Consider the following 17,679-nt stretch of genomic DNA (forward strand, 5'->3'; position numbering starts at 1 on the left):
CCTAGTGACCCAGAAAGGCTAAGCCACCATCTTACTGGTACTGCAGTAGAGAATCTGGTAGCCTAAATTGTCTATATAATGGATATGATTGTATGTATTATATTAATTAGCTTTGGCGTATTAAATTATTTCACTACACTTAAATGACTATTCTTCAGCCAAACTTGGCAGATGAAAAAAAAAAAGCTTAGAGTATGTAGGAGAAATAATAATACTTTAAATTAATGCCAAATCTCCCACCTAAGACTCTCAAACCATAAGAATGATACTTTCAACCAATCCTACACTTTTTCAGCTATATAAGAAGCAGGATTATACAACCTTCACAAAGCAGGTTAGACAGATTTTCATTATATTACTTTATTTAAGTTGTTTTCTGAAATGGCAGACATTGTTGCTTGCCTGAGCTTTTCTTATCCTCTGGATAAGTACCAATATTGTATGATACTTCAAAAGCCACTGGGCTGTAACTAATTAAATAGTAAAACCCATGGGGTCCAGATCTAAAAGATAGTTACCATTGAATCCTCCATGGTATGAGGAGAATGCTTGACAAATTACAAGAAACCAGGAAATGTTAGATAGTTGAATGACAGATGGATGGGCAGGCAGACCCCTAAGAGCGTGTCCTATTATTGATGATGTTCACATGGCCATGTGATAACAGTGTAAGTCACAGGCAAAACAGTAATAAGTACTGGTTCCATAATAATTATTCTCTGCGTGATCTCAGGGTTAGTGTGCGTAGGGCACAGCTTCCTCTCCAGTGCACTATGACACAGCAGTGTGCCATGAAGGGGTTATAGGAATGCGGGGAAGATCAACCCCCTCAGCCTTTGGAGTGGTGGGGAAAAGCTGGAGCACAGGAACCTCCAGCCAGATACATTTTCATTTATCTCAGTGGGGAGACACATGTTCTTTTGTGTGTGTGTGTGTGTGTGTGTGTGATTGAAAAACAGCGGGAAAGATGGACCTAGCATATTGAGATCACATCCATAGTGGACAACAGATTGATAAGAAGACAGTAGAAATAGGAAGATATTACATGACATCTGGAATGGAACTTTCTAATAATATATTCTTAAATATTCTGGTCTTCAGTTCTTTTTTGTATTCTCAATGTTCAGGAATTGCCTGAAACATTCTCCTGCAAAGGAAGTGTTTTTGTACTAAACAAAGCCTTTATTTCTAAATAAGATTTCCTTGTTTAGAAAGTACTGAATGAATTTTAAGTAATTGTGAGAAGCCATTTTGGGAGAGAATCAGTAAAATGTATTTGGAGGATAAGAGGAAAATAGACTATTGAAGAGGTAAAAGTTGAGGACAAAGTCAGAAAAGGATAACAATCTATTGACTGATGAATGGATAAAGAAGAGGTGGTATATTTATACAATGGAATATTACTCAGCCATAAAAAGGAATGAAATCTTGCCATTTGCAACAATGTGGATGGAACTAGAGTATATTACACTAACTGAAATTAATCAGGGAAAGACAAATACCATATCATTTCACTTATATGTGGAATTTAAGAAACAAAACAGATGAACATAGGGGAAGAGAAGGAAAAACAAGATAAAAACAGAGAGGGAGGCAAACCATAAGAGACCCTTAACTATAGAGAACAGACAGGGTTGCTGGAGGGGAGGTTGGTGGAGAGATGGATTAAATGAGTGATGGGCATTAAGGAGGGCACTTGATGGAATGAACACTGATGTTATACATAACTGATGAATCACTAAATTCTACTCCTGAATCTAATACCACACTATGTTAGTTAGTGTTATGTTAACTAACTTGAATTTAAAGAACATCTTGGAAGAAAAAAAAAGGGAAAACAAAAGGGCAACAATTACCCAGGGTTCATGGGGAAGTTAGAAAATCACGGAGCAAATGAACTTTCCATATGACTCAGGAGAAAACACAAGTGGTTCAGGAGGAGTTCTTGCTTAGGTACATGGCTTCTATAAGCCTTCAATTACTTAATTAACAAAATGTAAAACATAGCAAAAAGTATTTCTGCTTTCTTGCAACTGTCATAAAACTGGTTGAACTTTCTCACTTTGACTAATACAAAGTTGAATAAACACATTGGACCTGACCAAGTACTAAATGCTGGCAGGGTATAGACCACTAAATGACAGTTTGGGTACAGATCATCTACTGTCTTTTTATTTTATTATTTTAAATCTCATTTGGGCTAAAATATAAGTGGCCATCAGGATTATTTATAAATTGTAAATCTATAATCCAGTAAGGAAAATAGTTTTTCAGAAATGAAATAATAATAAAGACAAATTTACTCTCTTTAATCAAATTTCACTTAAAACACAGGACATGAAACTAAAGTTATTATTTCAAATGGCATTCTTAACACTTTTCTCCCATTTGCCAACTGGAAAATGAAGTTTTTGTTTTGTTTTTAACTTTTGTTAGTTGGACACCATGTTTTAAAATATTTTCTTCACTAATTCTAAAAATCAAAGTAAAGCCAAGGGAGAAAGGAGAATTCTTACAGCCCACATATTCAGATTTATCAAGGAAAAAAAAAAAACCTCCTTAGTATTCTGTGTGGTATCAAATAAGCATAGGCTTGGGAGATAGACACACTAAGATTTGATTCCTTGTTTTGTCATTTCTCTCTGTGTGCCTATAGGCCATATACTTAAACTCTCTGAGCTCTGTTTTCCTCGGCTATAATACCTGTGACAATACATCTTCTTTGGGTAGTTCTAAGTATTAAGTAAAATAATAGATGTAAAGGTGCCTGGCATGTGATGCAATAAATTGTGGTTCTTATTTCTTCAAAGAAAAAAAAAAGAAAAAAAGATTTAATGTTTAAAAAACTCAGAGATTGAAAGATTTCTTTTTTTTTTTTTTAAGATTTTATTTATTTATTTGACAGAGAGATAGAAGAGCACAAGCAGAGGGAATGGCAGAGGGAGAAGGAGAAGCAGGCTCTGCACTGAGCAGGGAGCCCGATGCGGGACTCGATCCCAGGACCCTGAGACCATGACCTGAGCCGAAGGCAGACACTTAACCATCTGAGCCACCCAGGCGCCCGAGATTGAAAGATTTCTAATTTAATTCTTATACATAATCACCAAATGATGATGATTATATCACTTCTGATTTATAATTAATAAACAGGCATCCTGCGTTTGTCTTCATTCCACTTCCTATTGCTCTTACTCTGTCATGATGTTACTATTCCTTGCTATGTAAGTCTCTTGTGAGTAGAAAAATGCTTAATTTAAACATCTTCACCTTTACAATTCTCCCAAAGAATGGAACTGGAAGTTGAAAATGTGAAAGAAGAATTCTATATGAATTAGTAAAATTTGTAAAACATAAAATGGAAAAGTATGGTTTTATGAGTACAAATGATAATGAGTCACACTTCAATTAATGTAGGTAGGTACTTCACCTAATATAATGAAAACAAGGAAAAAAACCAACAATATCCAAGCACAATCTAGAAGACATAGAACTATTTTTGCTGAACACATCACTATTTATAAAGTCATTTTTTTTTTGAGGTTAATGTATTAGATTACTGCCTGCATTAGATAACTTACTCTTTGTCCTTTAGGACCTTGACTCCCAGGTGGTCCTCTTGCCCCCACATGACCCTACACATTGAAAATTTAAAAATTAGTTATAGAATTCACAGGAACATTAGCAAAATAGGAATTATAACCTTTCTTATGACATGTAATTCTCCTTGGGAATTCTTAAAATAAAATTGATTAATCTCCTTTAAAATATGCTTTATTTATGAAATAAATGCCATAATTTCTTTCCCCATTATTCTGCTATTCTTCCCTCTCCCAGTATTCCAACTAGTTTTCAGGAGGAACACATTGAGTCACAGTGGAAAGAGACACCTACTTAGCCAGTCTGAGTAGTCTAATCAGCTTGGTCCATCAAAAAAGTGATGGCTATTGCTGCAAGATTTCTTTCTCATTATTCTAGACATTTATGATAATCCCATCACATAAAAATAAATTTTTTTCCTGTATGATGAAAAATGTCACAAAACACCCCAAATATGCCACAAATAGATGTAATGAAAATTAAGTTGTTACTTATTACTAAGTCAGTTACAATGAATTTTTATACTTGATAGTCTTTAATAAAGAATTAGAAAACAAAATTTATTTATCTATATGACATTAGGTAGATAAAAACAGTGAACTTTCATAGGATCTTAGATTTATTTATTATCTTCTGTGAATAAAAAGACTGGCAACTGTACCAATCTACATCTGTCTTCCTAATTTTAGAAGTCAATAACATGCCTGTCTACGTAACATGCCTGGAAAGTCAGGCCTTTCCATGCCTGGAAAGTCAGGCCTATCTTCAAAACAGAAGCTTCCCAAAACAGTATAAACCATTTCTTTCTTTTTTTTTTTTAAACCATTTCTGATAATAGTTCTGTTTAGGGAATTATTAAGGCTTATCTTTTTCATATTTAAGTTGATAATAATGGCCAAATTTTGATAAGCAAGCTTTATTTTTTTAGAGGCAAGATTTTGTTATCTTTCTCTATATAATAAATGGAGTATTTTTAAAACTCAAGTTTTGGTCAATAAAGATACATTTTCTCTGACTTTTATCTGGTTGTTTGAGAATATTTGCAAATTTCTAAGAAAAATATGTTGTGACTTATTTGTGATTTGTTTACCCAAGCTCACATGTACGCTTGATTACTGACTCTGTTTTCTTATATGTGGTTATTCAAAAGAAAGTTTAAATTTCTTTTTGTTACAGGCTACAGAATTGTACTGATTATTAAAAGTAAATGATAAAGCAAGTAGAGGTGAGGAAGATTAAGATACCATGAAATATTCTAGAGTGTTTTACATTGAGGAAAGAAGTAGCCTTCATCAGTTTATACATTACTTATTTTGCATAAGAACAAAAAGTATAGTATAACCAAAATCACAGATTTAAATTTTAAATAGACATTCTAGAAGGGAATATAAAGTCTTTACTTACAGGTAATCCCAGTGGACCAATGGGTCCTGGATCCCCAGGAGGACCTGGATATCCCTATAATGAGTAAAAATATGAAAGACATGAAGTCTCTATCATATCTGATTATTTTCATTGAAGACAAACCAGTAAATTATAAATAGTAATAAAAGTTATAATGTAAATAAGATCTCTCTTTCCTATCCAAGATATAAAAGGCCATGGGAAATGTACTACAGTTAGAAATAAGACATGATTACACAGAAGCTGTATATACTTTTATTAGTAACTCTGCCTAGAAAAGAAATTGGCTAAACAGAATCACATATTATGACCTATTGAGAAGAGAATATTCATCTTATCTTTCTGTAGGTTTTATTATGCTATGAATAGATATATGTTATATTATATAGATTATGAAGCCATTTCATTGTCAGAGACCAGAGAATTCTATAATTAAGGAATGTGAATGTGTAGAAATACTCTACCACCTGTTAAATTTTAGAAGGAACACACCCTTTGTGGCATTAATACTAATTTAGAGAATGTCTTAGTAGGTAGTAATTCCTGAAATTGATTAACCTAATGGGTATATTAAATTTCTTAGTTTACAGCAACTGGACATAGCTAAAAATGATGTCTTAGTAGGTAGTAATTCCTGAAATTGATTAACCTAATGGGTATATTAAATTTCTTAGTCTACAGCAATTGGACATAGCTAAAAATGAAATCTTATAGTGCTTTGCTGATAATACAGAAGTTAAAACTAAAGAATAACTTAGGTAAAATAAACTTGTAGACAGTATTATATGCCACCAGATCTATTACGATATATTTTCTGAAAGCAAGATTCTTTTATTGATATTTTTTTGTTCTAGTTCCTATCATGTTTAGAAACTATTTAATAAACTAAAAAAATAAGATCTATATATAATATTTGTCATCTATTACTACCTTAAAGATGAAAGAGAATAAGATGAATTCTGGATTCTGATGTTTCACATATTATCAAAGAATTACATCAGGACGACAAACTCATGGAAGCATGGCAGTGATGGTATGTGCCATAGAAACTAGAAGCTATATATATATTTTTTATTATTATGTTATGTTAATCACCATACAGTACCTCATTAGTTTTTGATGTAGTGTTCCATGGTTCATTGTTCGCGTATAACACCCAGTGCTCCATTCAATATGTGCCCTCCTTAATCACCAGGCTAACCCATCCCCCCACCCCCCACCCCTCTAGAACCCTCAGTTTGTGAAACTATAAGCTATAAAAGAAAAGTAGAATCCTAAGCGAATTTTCTTTTTCATCCATTTCAGTTAATTTATGGTGGGTTAATTCTTCTCTTAAAACTATTGACTCATTTGACCAAGTCATCTGATTTTCATGCTTTGCAGTGCCAATCAGCATGTGAAAGGTAAACTGTTTAAAGGAAAGGAAAATTCTAAAGGAAATACACTGTAAAATAGACATTCTCATTTACTTAAATTCCATTCAAGGCAATTTCACCTCTAGAATTATGATGTTTTTTGGAAACATATATTTCAAATCACTGACTCTTACCATAACACCCTTTTCCCCCTGGGGACCTAGTGGACCTGGACTTCCACGTTCTCCCTTTTAAAACAAAGAAAAAAGAAAAACATTAAGGCATGTTAATCAGTCATGACTGAGCTAAGCCTTGACAGGAAAATTGTCAGAATCATAACTTACATGCATATCTCATCCTAGCTGCCGACACTTTTTAATTTACAACTTTTGTATTTTTACCTTAAAGTTGCGAGACTTCTAATACAATAAAAATCCTCAAAATATATTTCAAGGGATAAAGTACTAAAAGTATTTTTATAAGTAGAAATGCTTATCATTTTGAGGCATATGAAATAGGATAGTAAAAGTATCAAAACATTGTAAGAATTAACTAATTCCTATAACCATTGAACAAAATTTTATTTCTGTAGTCTACCACAATTAAATATAATTAAGATAATCAAATATGCCATAGCAGATTAAAAGAATTAAATTGATTCACATTAAAATTCCCAGGATTGTCATAATCTTAGTGTAGAACATTTGACCTTGCACAGAAGAAAATAAGTCAGAATAAAAACAATTACAAATCTAATTTTTGTAACTGAGCTCATTTTATATTTGTTATATTGTTCTTTTTTATATATTTTTTGAAGATTTTATTTATTTATTTGTCAGAGAGAGAGAGAGAGCGAGTACAGGGAGGGGGAGAGGAAGAGAGAGAAGCAGGCTCCCCACCGAGCAGAGAGTCTGATGCGGAACTTGACCCCAGGACCCCGGGATCATGACCTGAGCCGAAGGCAGACACCTAACCAACTGAGCCACCCAGGTGTCCCTATTTGTTATATGCTTAATAAAAAATCAGTAAGTATATATTAAGCACTTTCGATGTACTAAGAGTTGGAGAGCTATAACAGAAATTTGACTTAGTCTCAAGTATTTGGAGACATGACATTAACAAACTCGCAAGTATTTGGAGACATGCCGTTAACAAAGGTCAATCAATTAGAAGACAATTCATTGTAAATTGTGTGGTGATTATTATTCTAAGTCCAGGAAGGAAAGAAATCAGGAAGGATTAGAGGAATCTGGCAAGACTTTATGGAGGAGATGAGAATTTGAGTCCTACAGTTTGTCTTTGAATAAGTAGAGGGAATGGGAGAGGATACTCTAAAAAAAAAAAAAAAAAAAAAAAAAAAACCAGTAAGAACAGGAATAGGAACAAGTATGTAATATATGAGACAGTGGAGAGAGAAAGGTTTATATTGGAGAATATTAGAAAATTTGTTGGATGAACTGATTAAGCCAAAATTATGTAGTACTTTGACAGCAATGTAGAGGGGTTAATAGGGTCAGCAGTATGGAGTTAATGATGGTTTTTGAAAATATTTGATCATGACCCATCAAAATTAGTCCATATTTCTATGACGGGGGAAATTTAACATAAACTGATATGAGTATGTCTTGGTGGGTGGGGCAGGTTTTGGATTGACTATTAGAAAAGATGAATTACATAGAAAAAAACTCTAACTCCTGCTAAAAGATTAGGCATAGAGAATGGAGGAAAAAGGAAAGCAAATGTGGATTTTACTCTATTTATTCTGGAAGACTGGAAGAATTGAGATAGGTATAAGGCATACTAATATACATGAGATTATTGGGAAGAGACCAGTAAAATCTGGGAAAATAGTGATAAATTTTAGACATGTTGACTTTGACTTAAACTAAAATTTTCAGATGGCAATAACTGGAATATTATCTAATTTACTTTTAATCCCAGCTCGATTTACTTACTCACAGAGTAGCCTTATGTAGTGATTGCACAAGACTCTCATGCTTAAAATTTATATCTAGCAAATCAGGTTTTAGTCAAAGACCCAAAGTTTTGGTTTATTGTCTACAAGCCCATTATAAGATTCCATAAAAACAATTTAAAATGCCCTTGGGGTCTCAAGTAAAGAATTACTTTTTATTTCCTAAAAAGACTTTCCTGAATTTGAAACTAAACATGGAAAATCACTCCCAAGGTAATGATTTCTGGGTAATCTTTAAGCAAATTACAATTTCCATTACAATATCCAGGAATATCCATGAATAATTGCATACTGGATTCCAAGTGGAAAGCAAGAGATTGTGACTGAGACTTGGATCAGGTAAAGTGATAATCCCTTTCAAAACTGCTTCCTTTAGGGGGCTTGCTCTGATAAAGTAGATTTAAAAATGGTCTAGTCATAAATCTAAACCATCAGTTTCATCTTTTCTCTTCAGACCACATCATCACAACTTAAAGAGTAATCTGCCCTTTAAAAATTAGAAACATATAACCTATTAGCTATATTTCAATATATTTAAGATATTCAAGACGGATGATGCATTTTAAGTTATGAGTGATTTCTAATTAACATAAAATACCATATGAATGTCTCTCGTTTGAGTTTAGCCTAGAATTCTTACTATTAAAAAAAAAATGAAAGACATTACCTTTTCACCAATGCTTCCAGTAGTCCCAACTTCTCCAGGTAAACCAGCAGGTCCCTTTTAGAAAAAAATATAACAGAAAATACACATTTTTACTGCATTGCTATTACAGCATCTTGGTTTTAAATCACCTTAATCCATGTTTCTTTTTAACTCATCCTAAATTTTATCTTAGAGTAAAATTCCTCCTAGTATAGATGTCCAGCCTATGACTTCCCATCAAAAAGTAATCTATTCATTCAATCAACAAATATATATGAATGTCTAATATGTGTCAGGCTGAGCTGGTAGGCACTTAGTTTCATATCCAAACACAGTTCCTGTCCTTGTGGAATTTATAATCCAGTGGATGTTATAAAGAACTGTAGTTTTCGTAGCTTCTGAATGTGGATACACCAGCTTAAGAAGTCATTTCTGTGACTTCTTTGAAAATCCCTAATACTAGCACACATCCATTCATTAATTCATTGTCACTCAAGAACTATGTGGTGCCTGTTCCATGCTGGTACTACATTGCTTTGCAGAGATTTTGTTAGCAAGTAAGGCAAACCCAAGCCCTGCTCTCCCACGGCAAGAGGTCTTATAGAGAGACTGAAAACAACTAAATTAAAAAGTAATAATTACAAATCATCACATTGGCTAATATAGGAAACAACTGTGATAACAAGGTAGAGAGTGAAAGAGAAGACCTATGGAGAGATGGTCAGGGTAAACCTCAGGTCTGACATCTAATCTGAAAGCTGAAGAATAAGAAGAGGCCAGTTGGCCAATAGAAGAAAAGAGGAAGAGTGTTCTAGACAGAGTAAACAACTTGAGTAAAGGAGGAATTTAGTGCGCTGAAAGAAATGAAAGAAGGCAATCAGTAACACTGTTTCAGAGTGAACAAGGCTCAGTGTTCATCTACCTTGTCTTTATGGATTCTACTTCAAGCCGTATAGAAAACAAAATAACATAGACCAAGCTTTATAATAACAACATAATCTTTCTCAGGTCTTCAGTTTTGAAGGCCTTTTCTACTATTGTTTAAAGATGTATGAAGCATTTTCTTTTTCAGTGGCTATACCGTGCTTAAATAGATTATTATATGATAATATAAGTTAGCATATAGAAGGCACCTAAATCATAAAAAAAATTATTTGCTATGTTGAAGCTAATTGAAGTTTTTGCATGGGACATGATTATATCCACATATATTATTCTTATTATTCTTATCAATCTCTCTCGCACTCTACCTACCTACCACTCTACCTACCTACCTCTCTACCTACCTACCTACCTACCCATCTATCTGTCTACTGATCATGGATACACTGACATATGCTATGTACTTCCTGTGTGTCTAATTTAATCCTCACAACAGCCATATTTGGTAATATTATCCTAACGCCCTTACAGACAAGGCAGATGAGTTAAACAGCTTGCTGAGGTGGATGCCTTTAAGTAGTGTGGATGAGTTTAAGTGGCCATTGAGCACTTGAAATGTAGCTGGTCAAAACTGACATGTAAATGTAAAAAGATATCAGATTTTAAAGACACTACAAAAAGAATGAAAAACTCAAATCACTGTTTAAATTGATTACATATTAAAATGATAATGTTTTGGGTATATTGGTTTAAATAAAATGTTACTAAAATCAATTTCATTTGCATCTTTCTACCTTTGTAAATATGGCTACTGAAAAATATTAAATGACATTTATGACTGGCCTTATATCTCTATTGGACAGCACAGATCTATATTCTCAAACACTATGCTAATGTTAAGTTATATCCAGTTGGAAGTGACTTAATATATTTCTGTGATTATTGATTTTAAGAGAATTAGCACTTTCACTCTGAAACAATGATCAATGGTCAGTTAATCAAATCTGAGAAGAACAATGAAATATAACTATTTGTGAGACAGTAAGCAAAATAGCAGAAACTGAACACAGACTAATATTGATCCAGGGAAAAACTCTTTTCCTAACACATATAATCTAGGTAAGTGAATGGAGTAGGCCCATTTGACTTATCCCAATATTGACTATGTGTGCCAGAACAATGTCACCTACAGAACTATTTGGCTTAGCTCATAGCACTTGCTTGCTAATTAATAGAAACTGAATTAGGTACTAAGATTTAAAAATGCAGAGATTTTTATATATAAAGCTTAATAAGATTGTTAGTTTCAGATGACCTAGCAAGCATAGGCAAGCATTTTCAAAGGCAAATCTGGATGGATCTAAGCAGCAGTTGCTACCTAGATGCATTCTTTAGGTCACCACAGCCCATACCAATTGCTCTTGTGTCTTATACCGGACCCATTTCACTACTATATACTACCTGCCTGCTTCCAATAGGGCACTTGAGGTTGTCAGTCCTGATTTGAGTATTAGGAGGTGCAGTTTATCAAAAGGGCATACTTGGAAGATAGGTTCTCATTGGAAAATAGGCAGTTCACAGGCTTACATCTTTGCCCACAGGGAATCTTTAATGAAACTTAAAGTAGGGGAGCATAAACAATGTATTAAGACTCTGATTCCTCCCAACAGTTTTCTTCAGTTTCTTATATCTATTTTCAAGTTATACACTTCTGGAGAAAATTCTAAATTAATGTTGTTGGAATGATGTACATTTTCCCAAAGGTGAAATGTATAAAATTTCATTCTTATTTCATTAGTTACTGATTATCTACCAGGTATAAAACACTATACTAGTCAATTTAGAAATAACTAATAACTAAAATACAAAGTAGATAGCAAAAATATTACAAGAAGATAAAGTCTACAGAGTATGGGAAAAAGTAGCAGTCGGCAAACTGTGACCCCAAAGGCTGGCTACCTCTTTTTGTAAGTAAGTTTCACTGAGACACAGCAATGGCCACTTGTTTACCTATTCTCTACAGCTGCCTTTGTCCTCACAAAGGCAGACCTGAGCAGTTGTGACAGAGTCTGTAGGCCCACAGAGCCCAAACCATTTCTCTTGGGGAACTACAAAGCAGTAATTGAAGCTATAGCCTTCATTTATAAGAAAAATCAGCAATTTATACTTTTTTGACCAAGAATTTTCATTTAAAAAGTTTTAAAAACACTGATTCTACGTCTAACACACATTAAGGAAAATGACAAAGCCTAGAGCCAAAACATGCTGTGTGTTAAGAGCTAGACAACTCTACAATAACTGAAAACATTTCACTTTTTATAAAATAGGATATGTAATAGTCTATTTATAGATTTCGTTAGCTAAAGCAGAAATTCAGAAGGCCAAAAAGCCTTATGTATAATAAATCACTTGTTAGAACTGAAAAGAAGTATTATTTTTTTCTGAAAGTCAGTAAAAACTCTAAAATACACTAGTTCTATTTTTTTAAAGTAACCACATCCTTCTTATTCACTAAAGACTAATGTAAAATTAGAGTATTTCCTAGTTGAAACTAAAATGTTTAAAAATTTTTTTATATAAAGTTCTTAGACTTGACAACTCTGCTTTAACTGTGGTTTAGAATCTATCTATATTGTTTCAAATTTTCTTTTCAGTGCAGAAACAACTGCAGTTACAAGATAAAAAAAAAAAAATCTCAGACCCCAAAGCTCTTTAAATTCACTCGAAAATGGAATATTAATAAGGTGAATTCTCTAGGATGTAGCTCTGTTTTACCTTAGAAACATATCAGCTTCAATGTTTGTATTCATTAGTGTTATTATATTTACTCTCTTTAAAAATAAAAATTTTAGGGCGCCTGGGTGGCTCAGTTGGTTAAGCGACTGCCTTCAGCTCAGGTCATGATCCTGGAGTCCCGGGATCGAGTCCCGCGTCGGGCTCCCTGCTTGGCAGGGGGTCTGCTTCTCCCTCTGCCCTCTTCCCTCTTGTGCTCTCTGTCTCATTCTCTCTCTCTCTCAAATAAATAAATAAAATCTTTAAAAAAAAATAAAAATAAAAAAATAAAAATTTTAGAAGTCATCTTACCACAGTAAAAGTACTATTTGGTTGTACTAGATGAAATTGCTGATATTTGGCAATTTTTTTTAACCTTAAACATTGGTAATTTTACATGATTCAATCTAGTATAAAATTTTGAGGGTAGAAGAAACAGAAGAGTGGCCAGACATGAGAAAATGACAACTCTAAGCACTACATGGGAAAATATACTTCCATATCTATTATTAAGTTCTCCACCTAAAGATCTCATACCTTCACATGTTTGTTGAAGATACTAAAAATACAGACTGTTGTCAGTCTAGACAGATATAGGGAAGACACAGAAAAGTAGAAATAAAGTGTGTGTAATCTATGTGGGTAAGAAAGAGAAATTCATTTTTAGATAAGATGACTACGAGATATATATTGGACATTTTGGTAGGAATATTCACAACACAATTGAGTATACAGGTCTAGAGCTAAGGAAAGATATACGTGAACCATCAACAAAAAGACAGTAAAGAGTAGATGCATCACCAGAGAGTACGTGTCCTGAGAAAAGGAAAGGCCAAGAACAATAACATTTAGAAGGCAGGATGAAAAAAAGAAAACTTATGGAATTGACTATATAAAAAAAGTGCACTGTCAAAAGGAGGATACTGTCAGGGCGCCTGGGTGGCTCAGTCAGTTAAGCATCTGGCTCTTGATTTCAGCTCAGGTCACCATCTCAGGGTCGTGAGATCAAGCTCTGTGTTGGCCCTGCACTCAGCACATTGTCTGGTTGTCCCTCTCCCTCTGTTCCTCGCCATGCTTGAGCACGCTCTCTCTCTCAAATAAATACATAAAATATTAAACAAACAAACAAAAGGAGGATATTGTCTATTTATTTATTTTTGTCCATAATGTTTCTTCAGACCTTTCATTTAGGGGTAATTTTATGACTTGACAAACATGAATGGACCTTTTCTGTTATTTGGAAATACATCATTATTCCTAAAAGGCTAACCTTTGGATCACTTCACCCCTATTTTCAAATGAAATCTATAAGCTAAGGATATATTTGTTTGACAGTGTGACTTGGACTAAGCAACTTCAGCTCATTGTGCCTCATCCTTTACCATTCAGGAAGATGTAACCTCAAGTTCATTAGTCTGCATGTTCTATAAAGCAAGGATAATGTCTTATCTGATACTATATCCCTTATACCTGGCATACTTCCTGGAATATAGAACATAATTACTAAATACATGTTGAGTGAATGAGTCAACAAATTAGATGGAGCGTAGTGGTGGAAACATAGATGAGCTGCCCACATCACCAGCAGAGATGCTTCAGCAGTAAGGCCTACATCCAAAGACTAACTAAAGTGAGGGTATAAAGGCATGTCCATTTTTGCCTAATATGGGATTGCTCTGTTGGGCCATATATGCCCCAGAGCCCCCTAAAGGATTGTTTGGACTCTCATTTCCTCCAGTGGAAGGACAGAGAAACTGAGCAAAAGCCCAGGATTTAACAGAGTGATCAAACTCCAGGGAAGTTTAAATGTCTAACCAAGACAACTCTGTTAGAGCAAGGCCAGGGCCTTCGTTGGGGAAAAAGTGGGATCCTGACACTTGTCATAAGGACACCTGGATAGAGGTCCTTGAAGATTTTGAACCACCAGACTCTATGAGCTTACAAATTTGGTCTACCTCTCATTAATGCTAGCACTGTCTCCTTTAAGAAAACATGTGTCCCAATTAGGATTTGTCCATAGATCCTCTTTTGGCCATTATGTCAAGAACTAGGGTTAAGTCACAGCATAACCCATCTGGGAGCTTGCTATGTCTGACATAGGAGGAAGAGACTATACCCCAAAGGAATGAAAGATCTAGCCAGTATATACTGGTAGGAATTGGGATAGTATGTGGGAACCTGATTTTAGAGGTACTTAATCAAGGGAGAAATAACATAATCTAAAAAACATAACTATAACATAAATTAGATGTGAGAGTTTATTAATTTGGGAGAACTTACCAAAGATATAGGATTTAACACCCTGGCAAGGACCTCAAGAGATTGTACAAACTCCTGCAGTGGGTCTAAGCTATGAGATAAGCAGCTCTGCCCCTTGGGCCTTATGACCGGGCAGACCCTATATTTCTTAGAAACATCAGAGGTGGGAAAGGAAGCCAGGTAGAGCTTACAGCAATCCTGGATAGGAACAACACAAAAGGCTCCTTGGATTTTGTAGCAAGGCCATGCCATTTGCAGCAGAGATTTACATGTGTTTTGGAAAATCAAATTTTAGTGTGCTACTAGGCTCTAATAGATACTGAGCACCTAACCATGGACACCAAATGACCATGCATCTGGATCTATCTATCATAAGCTGAGTTGTGTCAGACATAAGGTGAGCAGTTCCAGTACAATCTGGCATGGAACATGAGCAGGACAGAGGTATAGGCAAACTGAACGAACAAGTAGTCTAGACCCCCAACTAGGACCTCTTTTTCATCAGACATCTTTGGCTATCTGGGAGATCTCTTATGACTAGCTGCTTGAGAAGAAAAATCCAAAACTTGGTTTATGGATTGGTAAGCTTAGTGCTATGGACTGGCTATTTGTGTCCTCTCAGAATTCCCATGTTAAATATCCAATGCAATGGTATTTGGAGGTAGGGTTTTGGGGAGGTAATTAGGTGGTGAGAGTGGAACTCCCATGATGGGGTTAATGTCCTTATAAGAAGAGGAAGAGAGCTAGCCCTTTCTCTGTCTACCATGTGTGGATACAGTGAAAAGGCAGCCATCGGCAAATCAGGAAGTGGGCCTGTACCAACCAATGGATCTGTCCAACAACATGTTTGTTGTTTAAGCTACCCAGACTATGGTGTTTCATTATAGCAGCCTGAACTAAGACACTTACTACGTAGTTGCAAACTGAAAATGGATGGAAGCTGTATTATAGCTTCACTCAGGGGTGTCTTAAAAGGCAGTGGAAAGGGAACATTTCTAATGAGCAGAATTTCTGGCAGTGCACCAGACCATCCACTTTCTGGGAAGGAGAAGTGGCTTCAGGTTAGAATATGTACAGATTAGTGGGTATCTGTGAGTGACCCAGCTGGTTGTCTAGCCACCTGAAAGGAAGAAGATTGTAAGACTAGGAACAAGGTTTGAAAATGAGGCCCATAGCATAGATGGGTACATTCGACACAAAGAGCAAAGATTTTGTATCAAACATTAATGCCTACCAGAGAAGGTCAAACCTGGAAGACTGCCTGGAAGTATACAGAATGATTCAGAAATTTGACATCAGCAAGTCTTGGTCATTAGTCATCTCAGTGCTGGATGATGGGCATATGAATGAAATGGGCATGGTGGGAGAGGTGGAAGGTATGCATGGGCCTGACATCATGGGTTCTTATTTAACAAGGCTGAATTAATTACTGCTGCTACTGAATATTCACACTGCAAATAACAGAGAACAACACTGTACCCATGAAATGATGCCATTCTTTGAGGAGAACAACCAGCCCCTTGGGGGCAAATTCATGCCTGGAAAGGCCAAAGATTTATTCTAACAGAAATACTCTGGGAATGGGTTTCTTTCTTATCTTCAGGCCTCAATTAAGCAGCAGTATCTGATAGCTTACAAAGTGTCTAATCTATCTTATGAGATCCCAAAAACATTGTGTCAGAACACAGTACCCATTTTACAGCAAATAAGTTGTGAAAGTGGACCTGGGTTCATGGGATTTAGTCGTTATATCATATGACAACAAGGAGCTTCCAACCTGATGGAGCATTGGAATAGCCTGCTAAAGGAGCAGTTAAAGTGCCAGCTAGGAGGTGATACTTTTTTTTTTAAAGATTTTATTTATTCATTTGAGAGAGAGAGCGAGAGCGCACAAGTAGGAGGAGCAGCAGAGGGAGAAAGAGAAGCAGGCTCCCTGCTGAGCAGGGATTCCAATGTGGGGCTGGATCCCTGGACCCTGAGATCATGACCTGAGCCGAAGGCAGCTGCTTAACTGACTGAGCCACCCTGGGGCACCACCCGGAGGTGACACTTTTTAACGATAAAGTACCACCCTATAGGATAAAAAAGTATACACATCAAATCAAAGACAGTTATATGGTACTGGATCTCCAATAGGAAATAGTCATTGGTCTTGGAACCAAGCGGTGGAAGCAGAATTAATCCCACTTACTACCATCCCCAACATCTCTGTAGAGGACCCTATACTTTGCATCCCCACAAAATGTAAGTTCTGCCAGAATAGAGGTCTTGGTCCCCAAAGGGGACATATTTTCATTAGGTGACACATTGATCTATATCTTATGGCTGCCCTTTTGAGCACTTCAAATTCTCTGTATCTGGGCACCAGAAAGCAAGGAAGAGTCACCACTGTGGCGTAGTTAATTCAGCCTGATCATCAGAGGGAGAAGATTGCTATCATTTGTGGTCCTAAAGCTAGCTGCAGTGTTAGGGGCTATAATTTGTACTACTAATTCATTTTCTAAGTTTTCCCTCAGGAAGAGAATCTACCAGAAAGAGGAGCAACTCCCTGAAAGAGTATGAAGTCAACCCAAGTAACACAAGGAGTGAACAGTTGTGAACATCAAAATGGGCCACCAAGATATATCACCAAGGAAGAATATGTTGCCTAAGCTGTCATCAACTTCATGTCTTCACCTTCAGAGGGCCTTCCTGACCAATGCACACCCCAAGGTGACCCATATACTATGGGTGCTTGAGTTGGAGTATAAAAGCCCAGCCATTCAGCCCAGCATGATGGTTTTATAAAG

General features: G+C 35.5%; 1 protein-coding gene across 1 annotated transcript in view; it reads right to left on the reverse strand.

Annotated features, from left to right (window-relative positions):
* The window catches only part of COL24A1 (collagen type XXIV alpha 1 chain), a 355,028-nt gene that overhangs the window by 158,839 nt on the left and 178,510 nt on the right, over positions 1–17,679 (reverse strand). Inside the window, 4 exon segments of the mRNA XM_044914336.1 lie at positions 3,579–3,632; positions 5,002–5,055; positions 6,551–6,604; positions 8,999–9,052. Coding sequence (XP_044770271.1) covers positions 3,579–3,632; positions 5,002–5,055; positions 6,551–6,604; positions 8,999–9,052 — 216 coding nt within the window.

This window comes from Neomonachus schauinslandi, chromosome 4 (assembly GCF_002201575.2).
Source record: "Neomonachus schauinslandi chromosome 4, ASM220157v2, whole genome shotgun sequence".
In the NCBI taxonomy this organism is placed as follows: Eukaryota; Metazoa; Chordata; class Mammalia; order Carnivora; family Phocidae; genus Neomonachus; species Neomonachus schauinslandi.